Raw genomic sequence first — 17,640 nt, 5'->3', positions numbered from 1 at the left:
GTTTTGTGAATTGATTTAACTTCTATGGTGCATGAAGTTGAGCCTCTTCATCACAGACATGCTACAAGTCACAAATCAGGTTAACACACCAGGTCAACATGCTGGGGAATGTAACAAGGTGGCCCTTTAACATACAGGCAGGATGCACCTCATATCGGGAGGGTCAGTACTGAGGGCGCGCTGCACTGGCAGAGGGTCAGTACTGAGGGCGCGCTGCACTGTTGGAGGGCAGTACTGAGGGAACGCCGCACTGTCGGGAGGGGCAGTACTGAGGGAGCGCCGCACTGTCGGAGGGTCAGTATTGAGGGTTCCTTCACTGTCGGAGGGTCAGTACTGAGGGGGTGCTGCACTGTCGGAGGGTCAGTACTGAGGGAGCGCTGCACTGTCGGAGGGTCAGTACTGAGAGAGTGGGATTTGAACTCACAATCTTCCGACTCGGGCGAAAGTCCTACCACTGAGCCACAGCTGACAGCACTGACCTTTTAACAGTGCGGCGCTCCCTCAGTACGGACCCTCCGACAGTGCGGCGCTCCCTCAGTCCTGACCCTCCGACAGTGCGGCGCTCCCTCAGTACTGACCCTCCGACAGTGCGGCGCTCCCTCAGTACGGACCCACCGACAGTGCGGCGTTCCCTCAGTACGGACCCTCCGACAGTGCGGCGCTCCCTCAGTACGGACCCTCCGACAGTGCGGCGCTCCCTCAGTCCTGACCCTCCGACAGTGCGGCGCTCCCTCAGTCCTGACCCTCCGACAGTGCGGCGCTCCCTCAGTACTGACCCTCCGACAGTGCGGCGCTCCCTCAGTCCTGACCCTCCGACAGTGCGGCGCTCCCTCAGTACTGACCCTCCGACAGTGCGGCGCTCCCTCAGTCCTGACCCTCCGACAGTGTGGCGCTCCCTCAGTCCTGACCCTCCGACAGTGCGGCGCTCCCTCAGTACGGACCGTCCGACAGTGCGGTGCTCCCTCAGTACCGACCCTCCGACAGTGCGGCGCTCCCTCAGTACTGACCCTCCGACAGTGCGGCGCTCCCTCAGTCCTGACCCTCCGACAGTGCGGCGCTCCCTCAGTACTGACCCTCCGACAGTGTGGCGCTCCCTCAGTCCTGACCCTCCGACAGTGCGGCGCTCCCTCAGTACTGACCCTCCGACAGTGCGGCGCTCCCTCAGTACGGACCCTCCGACAGTGCGGCGCTCCCTCAGTCCTGACCCTCCGACAGTGCGGCGCTCCCTCAGTACGGACCCTCCGACAGTGCGGCGCTCCCTCAGTACTGTACTGGGAGTGTCAGCCTAGATTATGGGCTCAAGTCTCTGGAGTGGGATTTGAACTCGGAGGCGAGAGTGCTGCCACTGAGCCACAGCTGAGACTGAGATGTGCAACAAATGCCTCAATATAAAATGCAGAAACCTTTTGCTTCAGTTGAATTTCGGCCAAATTACCCAGTGGAGATCAAGCAAAATGAGATTCATCATGTACTGAACTGAACACGATTTGATTTCACTATGAGCAGCTATTTTATTTCACCACTTTTATGCAGTCAAAAAGGAAACACATTTCTTAACATAATCGTCATAAACATAACTTGGTGTCATAATTACAACACAATATTAGCTGGGTTCAATTTCAGAAAATTCAGCTGAGCCATTGACTGTGGCACTAGTTTCACGATTCACTTTACATGGTTATGGTCCTTCTTAATCTGATGGGATCCTGGATAGATCATCCTCTATCTCAGCCAGGACTTCCTCAAAGGATGGTGGTCCTTGGCTGGATGTTGTCGTAAACATTACAAACCCTGACTAGTTTTTGGCTGATAGGCATTGACAGTATATACATATTTTAACATAGAATCAGAATCATAGAATGATAAGAACATAAGAATTAGGAGCAGGAGTAGGCCATTCGAGCCTGCTCTGCCATTCAATAAGATCATTGCTGATCTTTGACCTCAACTCCACTTTCCCGCCCGATCCCCATATCACTTGATTCCCATGGTGTCCAAAAAATGATCCGGCACAGAAGGAGGCTATTTGGCCCATTGTGTCTGTGAGGGCTCTTTGAAAGAACTATCCAATTAGTTCTCTTCCCCTGCCCTTTCCCCATAGCCCTGTCAATTTTTCCCCTTCGAGTATTTATCCAATTCCCTTTTGAAAGTTGTTCCTGAACCTGCTTCAGGCAGCGCATTCCAGATCAGAACCACTCGCTGCGGAATTTTTTTCCCCCTCATGTTGCCTCTGGCTCTTTTGCAAATTACCTTAAATCTGTGTCCTCTGGTTAACGACCTTTTTACCACTGGAAACAGTTTCTCTTTATTTACTCTATCAAAACCCTTCATGATCTTGAACACCTCTATTAAATCTCCCCTTAACCTTCTTTGCCCGAAGGTGAACAACCCAATTTCTCCAGTCACTCCACATAACTGAAGTCTTTCATCCCTGGTACCATTCTAGTAAATCTGCTCCACACCTTCTCGAAGGCCTTGACATCCTTCCTAAAGTGTGGTGCCCAGAATTGAACACAATACTGCAACTGGGGCCTAATCGGTGTTTTATAAAGGTTTAGCATAGCTTCCTTGCTTTTGTACTCTACTTATAAAGCCTGGGATCCCGTATGCCGTTTGAGCAGCTTTCTCAACTTGTCCTGCCACCTTCAGAGATTTAGCATCATAGAACCTTACCACACAGAAGGAGGCCATTTGGCCCGTCATGCCTGTGCCGACTCTTTGAAAGAGCTGTCCAATCTGGTCCCACACCCCAGCTTTTTCCCCATAATCCTGAAAATTAGTCCTCTTCAAATGCATGTCCAACTGCCTTTTGAAAGTTCCAATGGAATCTGCTTCCACCACTCTTTCAGGTAGATCTCAACAACCCCTCTGCCTGAAAAAATTCTCCTCATTTCCACTCTCGTTCTTTTGCCAATTATTTTAAATCTATGATCTCTGGTTACCGACCGACTTGCCAGAGGAAACAGTTTCTTCCTTCTTGCTCTATCAAAACCCCTCAGAATTGTGAATACCTCTATTAGGTCTCCCCATAGCCTTCTCTGCTCTCAGGAGAATAATCCCAGCTTCTCCAATCTCTTCACATAATTGAAGTCTCTCATCCCTGGTATCATTCTGGTAAAGCTCCTCTGTGCCCTGTCCAAGGCCTTGACATCCTTCCTGCAGTGTGGGGCCCAGAATTGTACACAATCCTCCAGCTGAGGCCTAACCAGTGATTTGTAAAGGTTTAACATGATGACTTATTTTTGAATTCAATGCCCCTATTTACAAAGCCAAGTATCCCATTTGCTTTCTTAACCGCCTTATCAACTTGACCTGTCTCCTTCAAAGATTTGTGAATATGTACCCCTCCAGGTTCTCTGCTCTTGCACCCCCTCAAAATAGTACCATTTAGATTATACTGCCTCCCAAAGTTCACCACTTCACACTGATCCGCGATAAATTGCATCTGCCACGTGTCTGCCCATTTCACCAGTCTGTCTATGTCCTCCTGAAGTCTGCTACTATCCTCCTCACTACTACGCTTCCAAGTTTTGTGCTTCGAACTTTGTTTCTCAGTTGCCTTTTTAGGGTCAGATTAGTCGATGTTTAGATGCTATCTTAACAGCCTCTGAACCGTACAGAGATATGAAACTTATAAATGGTGCATGAGCTACAATGACGGCATTTAATAAATACCGAACATTGCTCGAGACAGGTGCAGGATTATGGCGAGTGTCTAAGTTAGGTGATCACCCTCTGGATATTCTCTTGCTGGCAAGGGAACGAGATGTTCGGTTTCAAAAGTGCTGCAGTATGATTGCACTGCAATTCTATCACATTCGCCAGCCCAATGACACAGAGAGGATGTCTCCAGCTCTGACACATACAAACCAGGGAGATCCCAGGTCTATAGTGAGTCGAAAGCAAAATACTGCGGATGCTGGAAATCTGAAATAAAAACAGAAAGTGCTGGAGAAGCTCAGCAAGTCAAGCAGCATCTGTGGAGAAAGAAAAAGAGTTAACGTTTCAGGTCGAAGACCTTTCGTCAGAAGTTGGCTGGGCAGCGGTAAAGGCTACAATTAGTCTCAGCATCTCTGTGTTCAGGGCGCTAACAGCTCGCGACATGAGTGGAAATAGCATTGAGCTATCACCCTAACCTCCAACTCCGGCCTCTTGTCCATCCCCCGCTGCCTTTGCCCCAACATTGCCCACCACGCCTTCAGCTGCCTAGGTCCTAAGCTCTGGAATTCCCTCCCTAAACCTCTGCCTCTCTCTCCTCCTGATACCAGAACTGAGAGGTTCTACTTATCAGGAAAGATTGAACAGACTGGGGCTCTTTTCTCTAGAAAATGGACTGAGGGGTGACCTGATAAGAGGTCATTAAGATTATGAAAGAGTTTGATAGGGTAGATGTAGAGAAGATGTTTCCACATGTGGGGGAGTCCAGAACTAGGGGGCCATAAATATAAGATAGTCACTAATAAATCCAATAAGGAGTTCAGGAGAAACTTCTTTACCGAGAGAGTGGTGAGAATGTGGAACTCGCTACCACAAGGAGTAGTTTGAGGTGAATAGCATAGATGCATTTAAAGAGAAGCCATACAAACACATGGGGGAGAAAGGAATAGAAGGATATGCTGATAGAGTGAGATGAAGTAGGAAGGGAGGAGGCTCATGTGGAGCACAAACACCGGCACAGACCAGTTGGGTCGAATGACACTCCTTAAAATTTGCCTCTTTGACCAAGCTTTTGTTCACCTGTCCGAATGTCTCCTTATGTGGCTCGGTGACAAATGTCTCATTTACACTCCTGTGATGCACCTTGGGAGGTTTTACTACGTTAAAAGCGCTGTATGAATGGGAGTAATTCTTGTTGATTGTGTCTGAAGTTCTTCCAATCAACTTGTCAGAGTGCATAGAAACTCCAGGTCTGACTTCAAACTCAATCTTGATGAAAAAGTGTCCTCCCGTTTAATTTGCAAAACATGAAGTTCTATTTAAGAAGCAAAAATAAGAGTTCCAGCCCTGCGGGGGCATGGTGGATAAGTCCCTGATCGAGGAGCAGAAGAGAGCCTGGAATAGAATGAAGAACGAAGCAAGATGGGAACCAATTTAAAACATGGCAGGACAAAAGTTGCCCCATTTGTTTTCAGAGACTGTTTATTGATGTCAGGCTCTGTGACCCTGGGTGCAATATATTTTTATTATTCGTTCATGGGATGTGGGCATCGCTAGCGAGGCCAGCATTTATTGCCCATCCCTAATTGCCCTTGAGAAGGTGGTGGTGAGCCGCCTTCTTGAACCGCTACAGTCCGTGTGGTGACGGTTCTCCCACAGTGCTGTTAGGAAGGGAGTTTCAGGATTTTGACCCAGCGACAATGAAGGAACGGCGATATATTTCCAAGTCGGGATGGTGTGTGACTTGGAGGGGAACGTGCAGGTGGTGTTGTTCCCATGTGCCTGCTGCTCTTGTCCTTCTAGGTGGTAGAGGTCGCGGGTTTGGGAGGTGCTGTCGAAGAAGCCTTGGCGAGTTGATGCAGTGCATCCTGTAGATGTTACACTCTGCAGCCACAGTGCGCCGGTGGTGAAGGGAGTGAATGTTTAGGGTGGTGGATGGGGTGCCAATCGAGCGGGCTGCTTTGTCCTGAATAGTGTCGAGCTTCTCGAGTGTTGTTGGAGCTGCACTCATTCAGACAAGTGGAGAGTATTCCATCACACTCCTGACTTGTGCCTTGTAGGTGGTGGAAAGGCTTTGGGGAGTCAGGAGGTGAGTCACTCGCTGCAGGGTACCCACCCTCTGACCTGCTCTTGTAGCCACAGTATTTATGTGGCTGGTCCAGTTAAGTTTCTGGTCAATGGTGACCCCCAGGATATTGATGGTGGGGGATTTGGCGATGGTAATGCCGTTGACTGTCAAGGGGAGGTGGTTAGACTCTCTCTTGTTGGAGATGGTCATTGCTTGGCACTTGTCTGGTACGAATGTTGTCCAGGTCTTGCTGCACGCGGGCACGGACTGCTTCATTATCTGAGGGTTGTGAATGGAACTGAACACTGTGCAATCATCAGCGAACATCCCCATTTCTGACCTTATGATGGAGGGTAGATCATTGATGAAGCAGCTGAAGATGGTTGGGCCGAGGACACTGCCCTGAGGAACTCCTGCAGCAATGTCCTGGGGCTGAGATGATTGGCCTCCAACAACCACTACCATCTTCCTTTGTGCTAGGTATGAGTCCAGCCACTGGAGAGTTTTCCCCCTGATTCCCACTGACTTCAAGTTCACTAGGGCTCCTTGGTGCCACACTCGGTCAAATGCTGCCTTGATGTCAAGGGCAGTCACTCTCACCTCACCTCTGGAATTGAGCTCTTTTGTCTGTGTTTGGACCAAGGCTGTAATGAGGTCTGGAGCCGAGTGGTCCTGGCGGAACCCAAACTGAGCATCGGTGAGCAGGTTATTGGTGAGTAAGTGCCTCTTGATAGCACTGTCGACGACACCTTCCATCACTTTGCTGATGATTGAGAGTAGATTGATGGGGCGTTAATTGGCCGGATTGGATGTGTCTACAATTCCACCGGGAATAGTGGTGTCACTAATACAGTCTGACCGTGAATAGTGGTGTCACTAATACAGTCTGACCGTGAATAGTGGTGTCACTGATACAGTCTGACCGTGGATAGTGGTGTCACTAATACAGTCTGACCGTGAATAGCGGTGTCACTAATACAGTCTGACCGTGAATAGTGGTGTCACTAATACAGTCTGACCGTGGATAGTGGTGTCACTAATACAGTCTGACCGTGAATAGTGGTGTCACTAATACAGTCTGACCGTGAATAGTGGTGTCACTAATACAGTCTGACCGTGGATAGTGGTGTCACTAATACAGTCTGACCGTGAATAGTGGTGTCACTAATACAGTCTGACCAGGAATAGTGGTGTCACTAATACAGTCTGACCGTGAATAGTGGTGTCACTAATAGTCTGACCGTGAATAGTGGTGTCACTAATACAGTCTGACCGTGGATAGTGGTGTCACTAATACAGTCTGACCGTGAATAGTGGTGTCACTAATAGTCTGACCGTGAATAGTGGTGTCACTAATACAGTCTGGCCGTGAATAGTGGTGTCACTAATACAGTCTGACCGTGAATAGTGTTGTCACTAATACAGTCTGACCGTGGATAGTGGTGTCACTAATACAGTCTGACCGTGAATAGTGGTGTCACTAATACAGTCTGACCGTGAATAGTGGTGTCACTAATACAGTCTGACCGTGAATAGTGGTGTCACTAATACAGTCTGACCGTGAATAGTGGTGTCACTAATACAGTCTGACCGTGAATAGTGGTGTCACTAATACAGTCTGACCGTGAATAGTGGTGTCACTAATAGTCTGACCGTGAATAGTGGTGTCACTAATACAGTCTGACCGTGGATAGTGGTGTCACTAATACAGTCTGACCGTGAATAGTGGTGTCACTAATAGTCTGACCGTAAATAGTGGTGTCACTAATACAGTCTGGCCGTGAATAGTGGTGTCACTAATACAGTCTGACCATGAATAGTGTTGTCACTAATACAGTCTGACCGTGAATAGTGGTGTCACTAATACAGTCTGGCCGTGAATAGTGGTGTCACTAATACAGTCTGACCGTGAATAGTGTTGTCACTAATACAGTCTGTCCAGGAATAGTGGTGTCACTAATACAGTCTGACCGTGAATAGTGGTGTCACTAATACAGTCTGACCGTGGATAGTGGTGTCACTAATACAGTCTGACCGTGAATAGTGGTGTCACTAATACAGTCTGACCGTGAATAGTGGTGTCACTAATAGTCTGACCGTGAATAGTGGTGTCACTAATACAGTCTGACCGTGGATAGTGGTGTCACTAATACAGTCTGACCGTGAATAGTGGTGTCACTAATAGTCTGACCGTGAATAGTGGTGTCACTAATACAGTCTGGCCGTGAATAGTGGTGTCACTAATACAGTCTGACCGTGAATAGTGTTGTCACTAATACAGTCTGACCGTGAATAGTGGTGTCACAAATACAGTCTGACCGTGAATAGTGGTGTCACTAATAGTCTGACCGTGAATAGTGGTGTCACTAATACAGTCTGACCGTGGATAGTGGTGTCACTAATACAGTCTGACCGTGAATAGTGGTGTCACTAATAGTCTGACCGTAAATAGTGGTGTCACTAATACAGTCTGGCCGTGAATAGTGGTGTCACTAATACAGTCTGACCATGAATAGTGTTGTCACTAATACAGTCTGACCGTGAATAGTGGTGTCACTAATACAGTCTGGCCGTGAATAGTGGTGTCACTAATACAGTCTGACCGTGAATAGTGTTGTCACTAATACAGTCTGTCCAGGAATAGTGGTGTCACTAATACAGTCTGGCCGTGAATTGTGGTGTCACTAATACAGTCTGACCATGAATAGTGGTGTCACTAATACAGTCTGTCCAGGAATAGTGGTGTCACGAATACAGTCTGACTGGGAATAGTGGTGTCACTAATACAGTCTGGCCGTGAATAGTGTTGTCACTAATACAGTCTGACCATGAATAGTGGTGTCACTAATACAGTCTGGCCGTGAATAGTGGTGTCACTAATACAGTCTGACCATGAATAGTGGTGTCACTAATAGTCTGACCATGAATAGTGGTGTCACTAATACAGTCTGACCATGAATAGTGGTGTCACTAATACAGTCTGACCATGAATAGTGGTGTCACTAATAGTCTGACCGTGAATAGTGGTGTCACTAATACAGTCTGACCATGAATAGTGGTGTCACTAATACAGTCTGACCATGAATAGTGGTGTCACTAATACAGTCTGGCCGTGAATTGTGGTGTCACTAATACAGTCTGACCATGAATAGTGGTGTCACTAATACAGTCTGACCATGAATAGTGCTGTCACTAATACAGTCTGACCATGAATAGTGCTGTCACTAATACAGTCTGACCATGAATAGTGCTGTCACTAATACAGTCTGGCCGTGATGCTCGGTGCGGTGTGTCTGCAATTCCCCACGTGGATCCGTTGGTGACGGGTGAGGTTTGACGACTGACTGAAGCTCCTCCCACAGGTGGCACACGTGAAGGGTTTCTCGCCCGTGTGCACCCGCTGGTGGATCAGCAGGTAGGATGAGCGGGTGAAGCTCTTCCTGCAGAGGCTGCAGTTGAAGAGGTCGGGTCCTGTGCGCCGGGGGCACTGGTGCTGTGCCAGGTCGGAGGAGGCTGCGAATTCCACGCTACACTCCCAGCATTTGAACGGCGTGTCCTGGACGTGGAGGAGCTGGTGCCGGATGAGGTGACAGGACTGCGAGAAGCCTTTGCTGCACACGGGACAGGTGAACAGTCTCTCCCCAGCCTGACTGTCCCGGTTGAACAGCTGGTTAAAGCCCTTCCCAGGTGTGGATGGTCTCTCTTCTGTGTGACTGTCCTGGTTGAACAGCTGGTTAAAGCCCTTCCCAGGTGTGGATGGTCTCTCTCCTGTGTGACTGTCCTGGTTGAACAGCTGGTTAAAGCCCTTCCCGGGTGTGGACGGTCTCTCCCCATCCTGAGGGCATCGATGGATCGATTGGTTGAAGTTTTCTCCACAGAGGGGCCAAGTCGAGGGTTTCTCATCCAATTGGTCAATGGCTGGCTTGGCTCCTGTGGTGTGGGTGGGTCGGTGACGAGCCAGGTTGGACGACTGGTTAAAGCCCTTCCCACACACCGGGCACCTGAACGTCTGGCCCTCGCCACCGATCTGCCGGTGGGTCACCAAGTTCCAGAGTCGCTTAAACATCTTCCCACACGAGGTGCAAGTGAAAGGTTCTCTGCCAGTAACCTGGAGCTGGGGAGTGTCGGCCGCTTCTCGTCTTCTCACCAGGGTAAGGTCACACTGAGCTACACGGATCGGGGAACCACTCGCTTTACCGCCCACTGCACAGCCGACCCGCCCATTGGTCACCGGGTCACAGAACCACTCCAATCGGTCCCCGGGTCCAGGGCTGGCCAATGATCTCCTGTCCCTGGGATGGTGCTGGTGAGGGACGCCTCCTGATGGTTCGTTCAGGTGGAGCTGCTGGTGACTGGCGAAGTCGGATAACTCAACGCTGTTGGGGCGAGGCTGAGGGACCCCCGGGGAATCTGGGTCGGTGCGCCTCACTCTCTGCCCCCCTGTGGGGGTGCCCAGGTCAGGCCAGGTCTTCCCCCACCTGGGCAAACTGGAGGACCTCCCCTGGGTGTGAACACGCTGGTGCCGGGCTAGGTAACAGGACTGAGAGAAGCTCTTGCCACACGCGGGGCAGGTGAAGCTCTTCTCCCGAGTGTGGCTGCGCCGGTGCCTGCCCAGGTTGGATGACTGGGTGAAGTGTTTCCCGCACTCTGTGCACCCGAAGGGTCTCTCTCCACTATGGATCCGCTGGTGGGTCACCAGATTGAATGAGCGCTTGAATCTGCGCCCGCACACGGGACAGGCAAAAGTTTTCTTCCCCCAGTGACTGCGCCGGTGCTGATCCAGGTTCGAGGAGGTGCTGCACCTCATCCCACACACACAGCACTCAAAGGCCCTGTCCGCAGGTCCCAACCGCCTGTGCTCAGCCTTGATTGGAGTCATAGCGATCTCCTGAACCATCTGGAGAACAGTCTGATCACTGGGGGATCTGTGGGCTCTGTCTGCAGATCTTGTGCTTTGAACCTTCCATCCACACAACGATTCAGCTCCTCATGGCCAAACTCCAGATACTCCTTTATTCCTGAAAACAAAAGCAACACACATCAACATTTTCAAACAATCAGATTTTATTTATGATTTTCCGATTATCAAATGTGTAACAAATTTATACAGCGCCTTAAATGTAGTAAAACGTCCCAAGATGCTTCACAGGAGTGATTATCAAACAAAAATTGACACCAATCCACGTTAGGACAGGTGACCAAAAGCTTGGTCAAAGAGGGAGGTGAAAAGAAGAGTCTTAAAGGAGGAGAGAGAGGCGGAGAGATTTAGGGAGGGAATTCCAGAGTTTAGGGCCCAGGCAGCTGAAGGCACGGCCGCCAATGGTGGAGCGATTAAAATCGGGGGATGGACAAGAGGCCAGAATTGGAGGAGCGCAGAGATCTGAGAGAATTTTAGGGCAAGAGGAGGTTACAGAGATAGGGAGGGGGGCGAGGGCCATGGAGGGATATGAACAGGAGGATGAAAATTGTAGGGGCTGGAGGAGGTTACAGAGATAGGGAGGGGGGTGAGGGCCATGGAGGGATTTGAACAGGAGGATGAGAATTGTAGGGGCTGGAGGAGGTTACAGAGATAGGGAGGGGGGCGAGGGCCATGGAGGGATTTGAACAGGAGGATGAAAATTGTAGGGGCTGGAGGAGGTTACAGAGATAGGGAGGGGGGTGAGGGCCATGGAGGGATTTGAACAGGAGGATGAGAATTGTAGGGGCTGGAGGAGGTTACAGAGATAGGGAGGGGGGTGAGGGCCATGGAGGGATTTGAACAGGAGGATGAGAATTGTAGGGGCTGGAGGAGGTTACAGAGATAGGGAGGGGGGCGAGGGCCATGGAGGGATTTGAACAGGAGGATGAGAATTGTAGGGGCTGGAGGAGGTTACAGAGATAGGGAGGGGGGCGAGGGCCATGGAGGGATTTGAACAGGAGGATGAGAATTGTAGGGGCTGGAGGAGGTTACAGAGATAGGGAGGGGGGCGAGGGCCATGGAGGGATTTGAACAGGAGGATGAGAATTGTAGGGGCTGGAGGAGGTTACAGAGATAGGGAGGGGGGCGAGGGCCATGGAGGGATTTGAACAGGAGGATGAGAATTGTCGGGGCTGGAGGAGGTTACAGAGATAGGGAGGGGGGGCGAGGGCCATGGAGGGATTTGAACAGGAGGATGAGAATTGTAGGGGCTGGAGGAGGTTACAGAGATAGGGAGGGGGCGAGGGCCATGGAGGGATTTGAACAGGAGGATGAGAATTGTAGGGGCTGGAGGAGGTTACAGAGATAGGGAGGGGGGCGAGGGCCATGGAGGGATTTGAACAGGAGGATGAGAATTGTCGGGGCTGGAGGAGGTTACAGAGATAGGGAGGGGGGGGCGAGGGCCATGGAGGGATTTGAACAGGAGGATGAGAATTGTCGGGGCTGGAGGAGGTTACAGAGATAGGGAGGGGGGCGAGGGCCATGGAGGGATTTGAACAGGAGGATGAGAATTGTCGGGGCTGGAGGAGGTTACAGAGATAGGGAGGGGGGGGCGAGGGCCATGGAGGGATTTGAACAGGAGGATGAGAATTGTCGGGGCTGGAGGAGGTTACAGAGATAGGGAGGGGGGGCGAGGGCCATGGAGGGATTTGAACAGGAGGATGAGAATTGTAGGGGCTGGAGGAGGTTACAGAGATAGGGAGGGGGGGTGAGGGCCATGGAGGGATTTGAACAGGAGGATGAGAATTGTAGGGGCTGGAGGAGGTTACAGAGATAGGGAGGGGGGCGAGGGCCATGGAGGGATTTGAACAGGAGGATGAGAATTGTAGGGGCTGGAGGAGGTTACAGAGATAGGGAGGGAGGGGGGCGAGGGCCATGGAGGGATTTGAACAGGAGGATGAGAATTGTCGGGGCTGGAGGAGGTTACAGAGATAGGGAGGGGGCGAGGGCCATGGAGGGATTTGAACAGGAGGATGAGAATTGTAGGGGCTGGAGGAGGTTACAGAGATAGGGAGGGGGGGTCGAGGGCCATGGAGGGATTTGAACAGGAGGATGAGAATTGTCAGGGCTGGAGGAGGTTACAGAGATAGGGAGGGGGCGAGGGCCATGGAGGGATTTGAACAGGAGGATGAGAATTGTAGGGGCTGGAGGAGGTTACAGAGACAGGGAGGGGGGCGAGGGCCATGGAGGGATTTGAACAGGAGGATGAGAATTGTCGGGGCTGGAGGAGGTTACAGAGATAGGGAGGGGGGGGCGAGGGCCATGGAGGGATTTGAACAGGAGGATGAGAATTGTCGGGGCTGGAGGAGGTTACAGAGATAGGGAGGGGGGCGAGGGCCATGGAGGGATTTGAACAGGAGGATGAGAATTGTCGGGGCTGGAGGAGGTTACAGAGATAGGGAGGGGGGGGCGAGGGCCATGGAGGGATTTGAACAGGAGGATGAGAATTGTCGGGGCTGGAGGAGGTTACAGAGATAGGGAGGGGGGACGAGGGCCATGGAGGGATTTGAACAGGAGGATGAGAATTGTAGGGGCTGGAGGAGGTTACAGAGATAGGGAGGGGGGGTGAGGGCCATGGAGGGATTTGAACAGGAGGATGAGAATTGTAGGGGCTGGAGGAGGTTACAGAGATAGGGAGGGGGGCGAGGGCCATGGAGGGATTTGAACAGGAGGATGAGAATTGTAGGGGCTGGAGGAGGTTACAGAGATAGGGAGGGAGGGGGGCGAGGGCCATGGAGGGATTTGAACAGGAGGATGAGAATTGTCGGGGCTGGAGGAGGTTACAGAGATAGGGAGGGGGCGAGGGCCATGGAGGGATTTGAACAGGAGGATGAGAATTGTAGGGGCTGGAGGAGGTTACAGAGATAGGGAGGGGGGGTCGAGGGCCATGGAGGGATTTGAACAGGAGGATGAGAATTGTCAGGGCTGGAGGAGGTTACAGAGATAGGGAGGGGGCGAGGGCCATGGAGGGATTTGAACAGGAGGATGAGAATTGTAGGGGCTGGAGGAGGTTACAGAGACAGGGAGGGGGGCGAGGGTCATGGAGGGATTTGAACAGGAGGATGAGAATTGTAGGGGCTGGAGGAGGTTACAGAGATAGGGAGGGGGGCGAGGGCCATGGAGGGATTTGAACAGGAGGATGAGAATTGTCGGGGCTGGAGGAGGTTACAGAGACAGGGAGGGGGGCGAGGGTCATGGAGGGATTTGAACAGGAGGATGAGAATTGTAGGGGCTGGAGGAGGTTACAGAGACAGGGAGGGGGGCGAGGGTCATGGAGGGATTTGAACAGGAGGATGAGAATTGTAGGGGCTGGAGGAGGTTACAGAGATAGGGAGGGGGGCGAGGGCCATGGAGGGATTTGAACAGGAGGATGAGAATTGTCGGGGCTGGAGGAGGTTACAGAGATAGGGAGGGGGGGGCGAGGGCCATGGAGGGATTTGAACAGGAGGATGAGAATTGTCGGGGCTGGAGGAGGTTACAGAGATAGGGAGGGGGGGCGAGGGCCATGGAGGGATTTGAACAGGAGGATGAGAATTGTAGGGGCTGGAGGAGGTTACAGAGATAGGGAGGGGGGGTGAGGGCCATGGAGGGATTTGAACAGGAGGATGAGAATTGTAGGGGCTGGAGGAGGTTACAGAGATAGGGAGGGGGGCGAGGGCCATGGAGGGATTTGAACAGGAGGATGAGAATTGTAGGGGCTGGAGGAGGTTACAGAGATAGGGAGGGAGGGGGGCGAGGGCCATGGAGGGATTTGAACAGGAGGATGAGAATTGTCGGGGCTGGAGGAGGTTACAGAGATAGGGAGGGGGCGAGGGCCATGGAGGGATTTGAACAGGAGGATGAGAATTGTAGGGGCTGGAGGAGGTTACAGAGATAGGGAGGGGGGGTCGAGGGCCATGGAGGGATTTGAACAGGAGGATGAGAATTGTCAGGGCTGGAGGAGGTTACAGAGATAGGGAGGGGGCGAGGGCCATGGAGGGATTTGAACAGGAGGATGAGAATTGTAGGGGCTGGAGGAGGTTACAGAGACAGGGAGGGGGGCGAGGGCCATGGAGGGATTTGAACAGGAGGATGAGAATTGTCGGGGCTGGAGGAGGTTACAGAGATAGGGAGGGGGGGGCGAGGGCCATGGAGGGATTTGAACAGGAGGATGAGAATTGTCGGGGCTGGAGGAGGTTACAGAGATAGGGAGGGGGGCGAGGGCCATGGAGGGATTTGAACAGGAGGATGAGAATTGTCGGGGCTGGAGGAGGTTACAGAGATAGGGAGGGGGGGGCGAGGGCCATGGAGGGATTTGAACAGGAGGATGAGAATTGTCGGGGCTGGAGGAGGTTACAGAGATAGGGAGGGGGGGCGAGGGCCATGGAGGGATTTGAACAGGAGGATGAGAATTGTAGGGGCTGGAGGAGGTTACAGAGATAGGGAGGGGGGGTGAGGGCCATGGAGGGATTTGAACAGGAGGATGAGAATTGTAGGGCTGGAGGAGGTTACAGAGATAGGGAGGGGGGCGAGGGCCATGGAGGGATTTGAACAGGAGATGAGAATTGTAGGGGCTGGAGGAGGTTACAGAGATAGGGAGGGAGGGGGGCGAGGGCCATGGAGGGATTTGAACAGGAGGATGAGAATTGTCGGGGCTGGAGGAGGTTACAGAGATAGGGAGGGGGCGAGGGCCATGGAGGGATTTGAACAGGAGGATGAGAATTGTAGGGGCTGGAGGAGGTTACAGAGATAGGGAGGGGGGGTCGAGGGCCATGGAGGGATTTGAACAGGAGGATGAGAATTGTCAGGGCTGGAGGAGGTTACAGAGATAGGGAGGGGGCGAGGGCCATGGAGGGATTTGAACAGGAGGATGAGAATTGTAGGGGCTGGAGGAGGTTACAGAGACAGGGAGGGGGGCGAGGGTCATGGAGGGATTTGAACAGGAGGATGAGAATTGTAGGGGCTGGAGGAGGTTACAGAGATAGGGAGGGGGGCGAGGGCCATGGAGGGATTTGAACAGGAGGATGAGAATTGTCGGGGCTGGAGGAGGTTACAGAGACAGGGAGGGGGGCGAGGGTCATGGAGGGATTTGAACAGGAGGATGAGAATTGTAGGGGCTGGAGGAGGTTACAGAGACAGGGAGGGGGGCGAGGGTCATGGAGGGATTTGAACAGGAGGATGAGAATTGTAGGGGCTGGAGGAGGTTACAGAGATAGGGAGGGGGGCGAGGGCCATGGAGGGATTTGAACAGGAGGATGAGAATTGTCGGGGCTGGAGGAGGTTACAGAGATAGGGAGGGGGGCGAGGGCCATGGAGGGATTTGAACAGGAGGATGAGAATTGTAGGGGCTGGAGGAGGTTACAGAGATAGGGAGGGGGGGGGTGAGGGCCATGGAGGGATTTGAACAGGAGGATGAGAATTGTAGGGGCTGGAGGAGGTTACAGAGATAGGGAGGGGGGCGAGGGCCATGGAGGGATTTGAACAGGAGGATGAGAATTGTAGGGGCTGGAGGAGGTTACAGAGATAGGGAGGGGGGCGAGGGCCATGGAGGGATTTGAACAGGAGGATGAGAATTGTAGGGGCTGGAGGAGGTTACAGAGATAGGGAGGGGGGCGAGGGCCATGGAGGGATTTGAACAGGAGGAGCAGAATTTTAAAATCAAGGCGTTCCCAGACCAGGAGCCGATGTTAAGTCCAGCGAGCACAGGTGGTGAACGGGGGGGGGCGGCAAGAGTTTTGGATGAGCGGAAGTTTATGGAAGGGGGGGGAGGCCGGTCCAAGATCGGGTCCGGCTCCCCGCTCTCAATCCCGGGTCCCTCTCCCCGCTCTCAGCCCCCGGCTCCCTCTCCCCGCTCTCAGCCCCCGGCTCCCTCTCCCCGCTCTCAGCCCCCGGCTCCCTCTCCCCGCTCTCAATCCCGGGTCCCCGCTCTCAGCCCCCGGCTCCCTCTCCCCGCTCTCAATCCCGGGTCCCCGCTCTCAGCCCCCGGCTCCCTCTCCCCGCTCTCAGCCCCCGGCTCCCTCTCCCCGCTCTCAGCCCCCCGGCTCCCTCTCCCCGCTCTCAGCCCCCCGGCTCCCTCTCCCCGCTCTCAGCCCCCCGGCTCCCTCTCCCCGCTCTCAGCCCCCCGGCTCCCTCTCCCCGCTCTCAGCCCCCCGGCTCCCTCTCCCCGCTCTCAGCCCCCCGGCTCCCTCTCCCCGCTCTCAGCCCCCGGCTCCCTCTCCCCGCTCTCAGCCCCCCGGCTCCCTCTCCCCGCTCTCAGCCCCCCGGCTCCCTCTCCCCGCTCTCAGCCCCCCGGCTCCCTCTCCCCGCTCTCAGCCCCCCGGCTCCCTCTCCCCGCTCTCAGCCCCCCGGCTCCCTCTCCCCGCTCTCAGCCCCCCCGGCTCCCTCTCCCCGCTCTCAGCCCCCCGGCTCCCTCTCCCCGCTCTCAATCCCGGGTCCCCGCTCTCAGCCCCCCGGCTCCCTCTCCCCGCTCTCAGCCCCCCGGCTCCCTCTCCCCGCTCTCAGCCCCCCGGCTCCCTCTCCCCGCTCTCAGCCCCCCGCTCCACGCTCTCAATCGCGGGTCCCTCAGGTACCTTCACGCGGTGTTTATCGGCCTCGCTGTCAGGGCCTGGACTCAGTTTCCCTTCCGCCTCCGTCGGCCCGCCCCGGAAACACGCTCCCGGCCTCCCCCCCCCTCCTCCCCCCCGCAATTCCCGGCCTCCCCCTCCTCCCCCCCCGCAATTCCCGGCCTCCCCCTCCCCCCCCCCCGCAATTCCCGGCCTCCCCCTCCCCCCCCCCCCGCAATTCCCGGCCTCCCCCTCCCCCTCCCCCCCCCGCAATTCCCGGCCTCCCCCTCCCCCTCCCCCCCCCCGCAATTCCCGGCCTCCCCCCCCTCCCCCCCCCGCAATTCCCGGCCTCCCCCCCCCGCAAGCCCTCCCCCCCCGCAATTCCCGGCCTCCCCCTCCTCCCCCCCGCAATTCCCGGCCTCCCCCTCCTCCCCCCC

General features: G+C 53.9%; 1 protein-coding gene across 1 annotated transcript; it reads right to left on the bottom strand.

Annotated features, from left to right (window-relative positions):
- Positions 1 to 8,774: 8,774 nt before the first annotated feature.
- Positions 8,775 to 17,280, bottom strand: LOC137317907 (zinc finger protein 420-like). The gene is made up of 2 exons (XM_067980907.1): positions 17,231 to 17,280; positions 8,775 to 10,743 (listed from the first exon to the last, which is right to left on the bottom strand). Exon 2 carries the CDS (start codon positions 10,620 to 10,622, stop codon positions 8,982 to 8,984), a length of 1,641 nt encoding a protein of 546 aa, XP_067837008.1. The 5' UTR covers positions 10,623 to 10,743; positions 17,231 to 17,280; the 3' UTR covers positions 8,775 to 8,981.
- Between the last annotated feature and the right edge of the window lie 360 nt (positions 17,281 to 17,640).

Source organism: Heptranchias perlo, unplaced genomic scaffold (assembly GCF_035084215.1).
Source record: "Heptranchias perlo isolate sHepPer1 unplaced genomic scaffold, sHepPer1.hap1 HAP1_SCAFFOLD_64, whole genome shotgun sequence".
Taxonomy (NCBI): Eukaryota; Metazoa; Chordata; class Chondrichthyes; order Hexanchiformes; family Hexanchidae; genus Heptranchias; species Heptranchias perlo.
The sequence above is the reverse complement of the archived record's forward strand: the minus strand, read 5'-3'. Positions and strand labels throughout refer to the sequence as shown.

What these genes read in the sequence shown, in the direction of transcription:
- LOC137317907 (XM_067980907.1), bottom strand. Translation starts at nt 10,622, where the DNA reads ATGGTTCAGGAGATCGCTATGACTCCAATCAAGGCTGAGCACAGGCGG.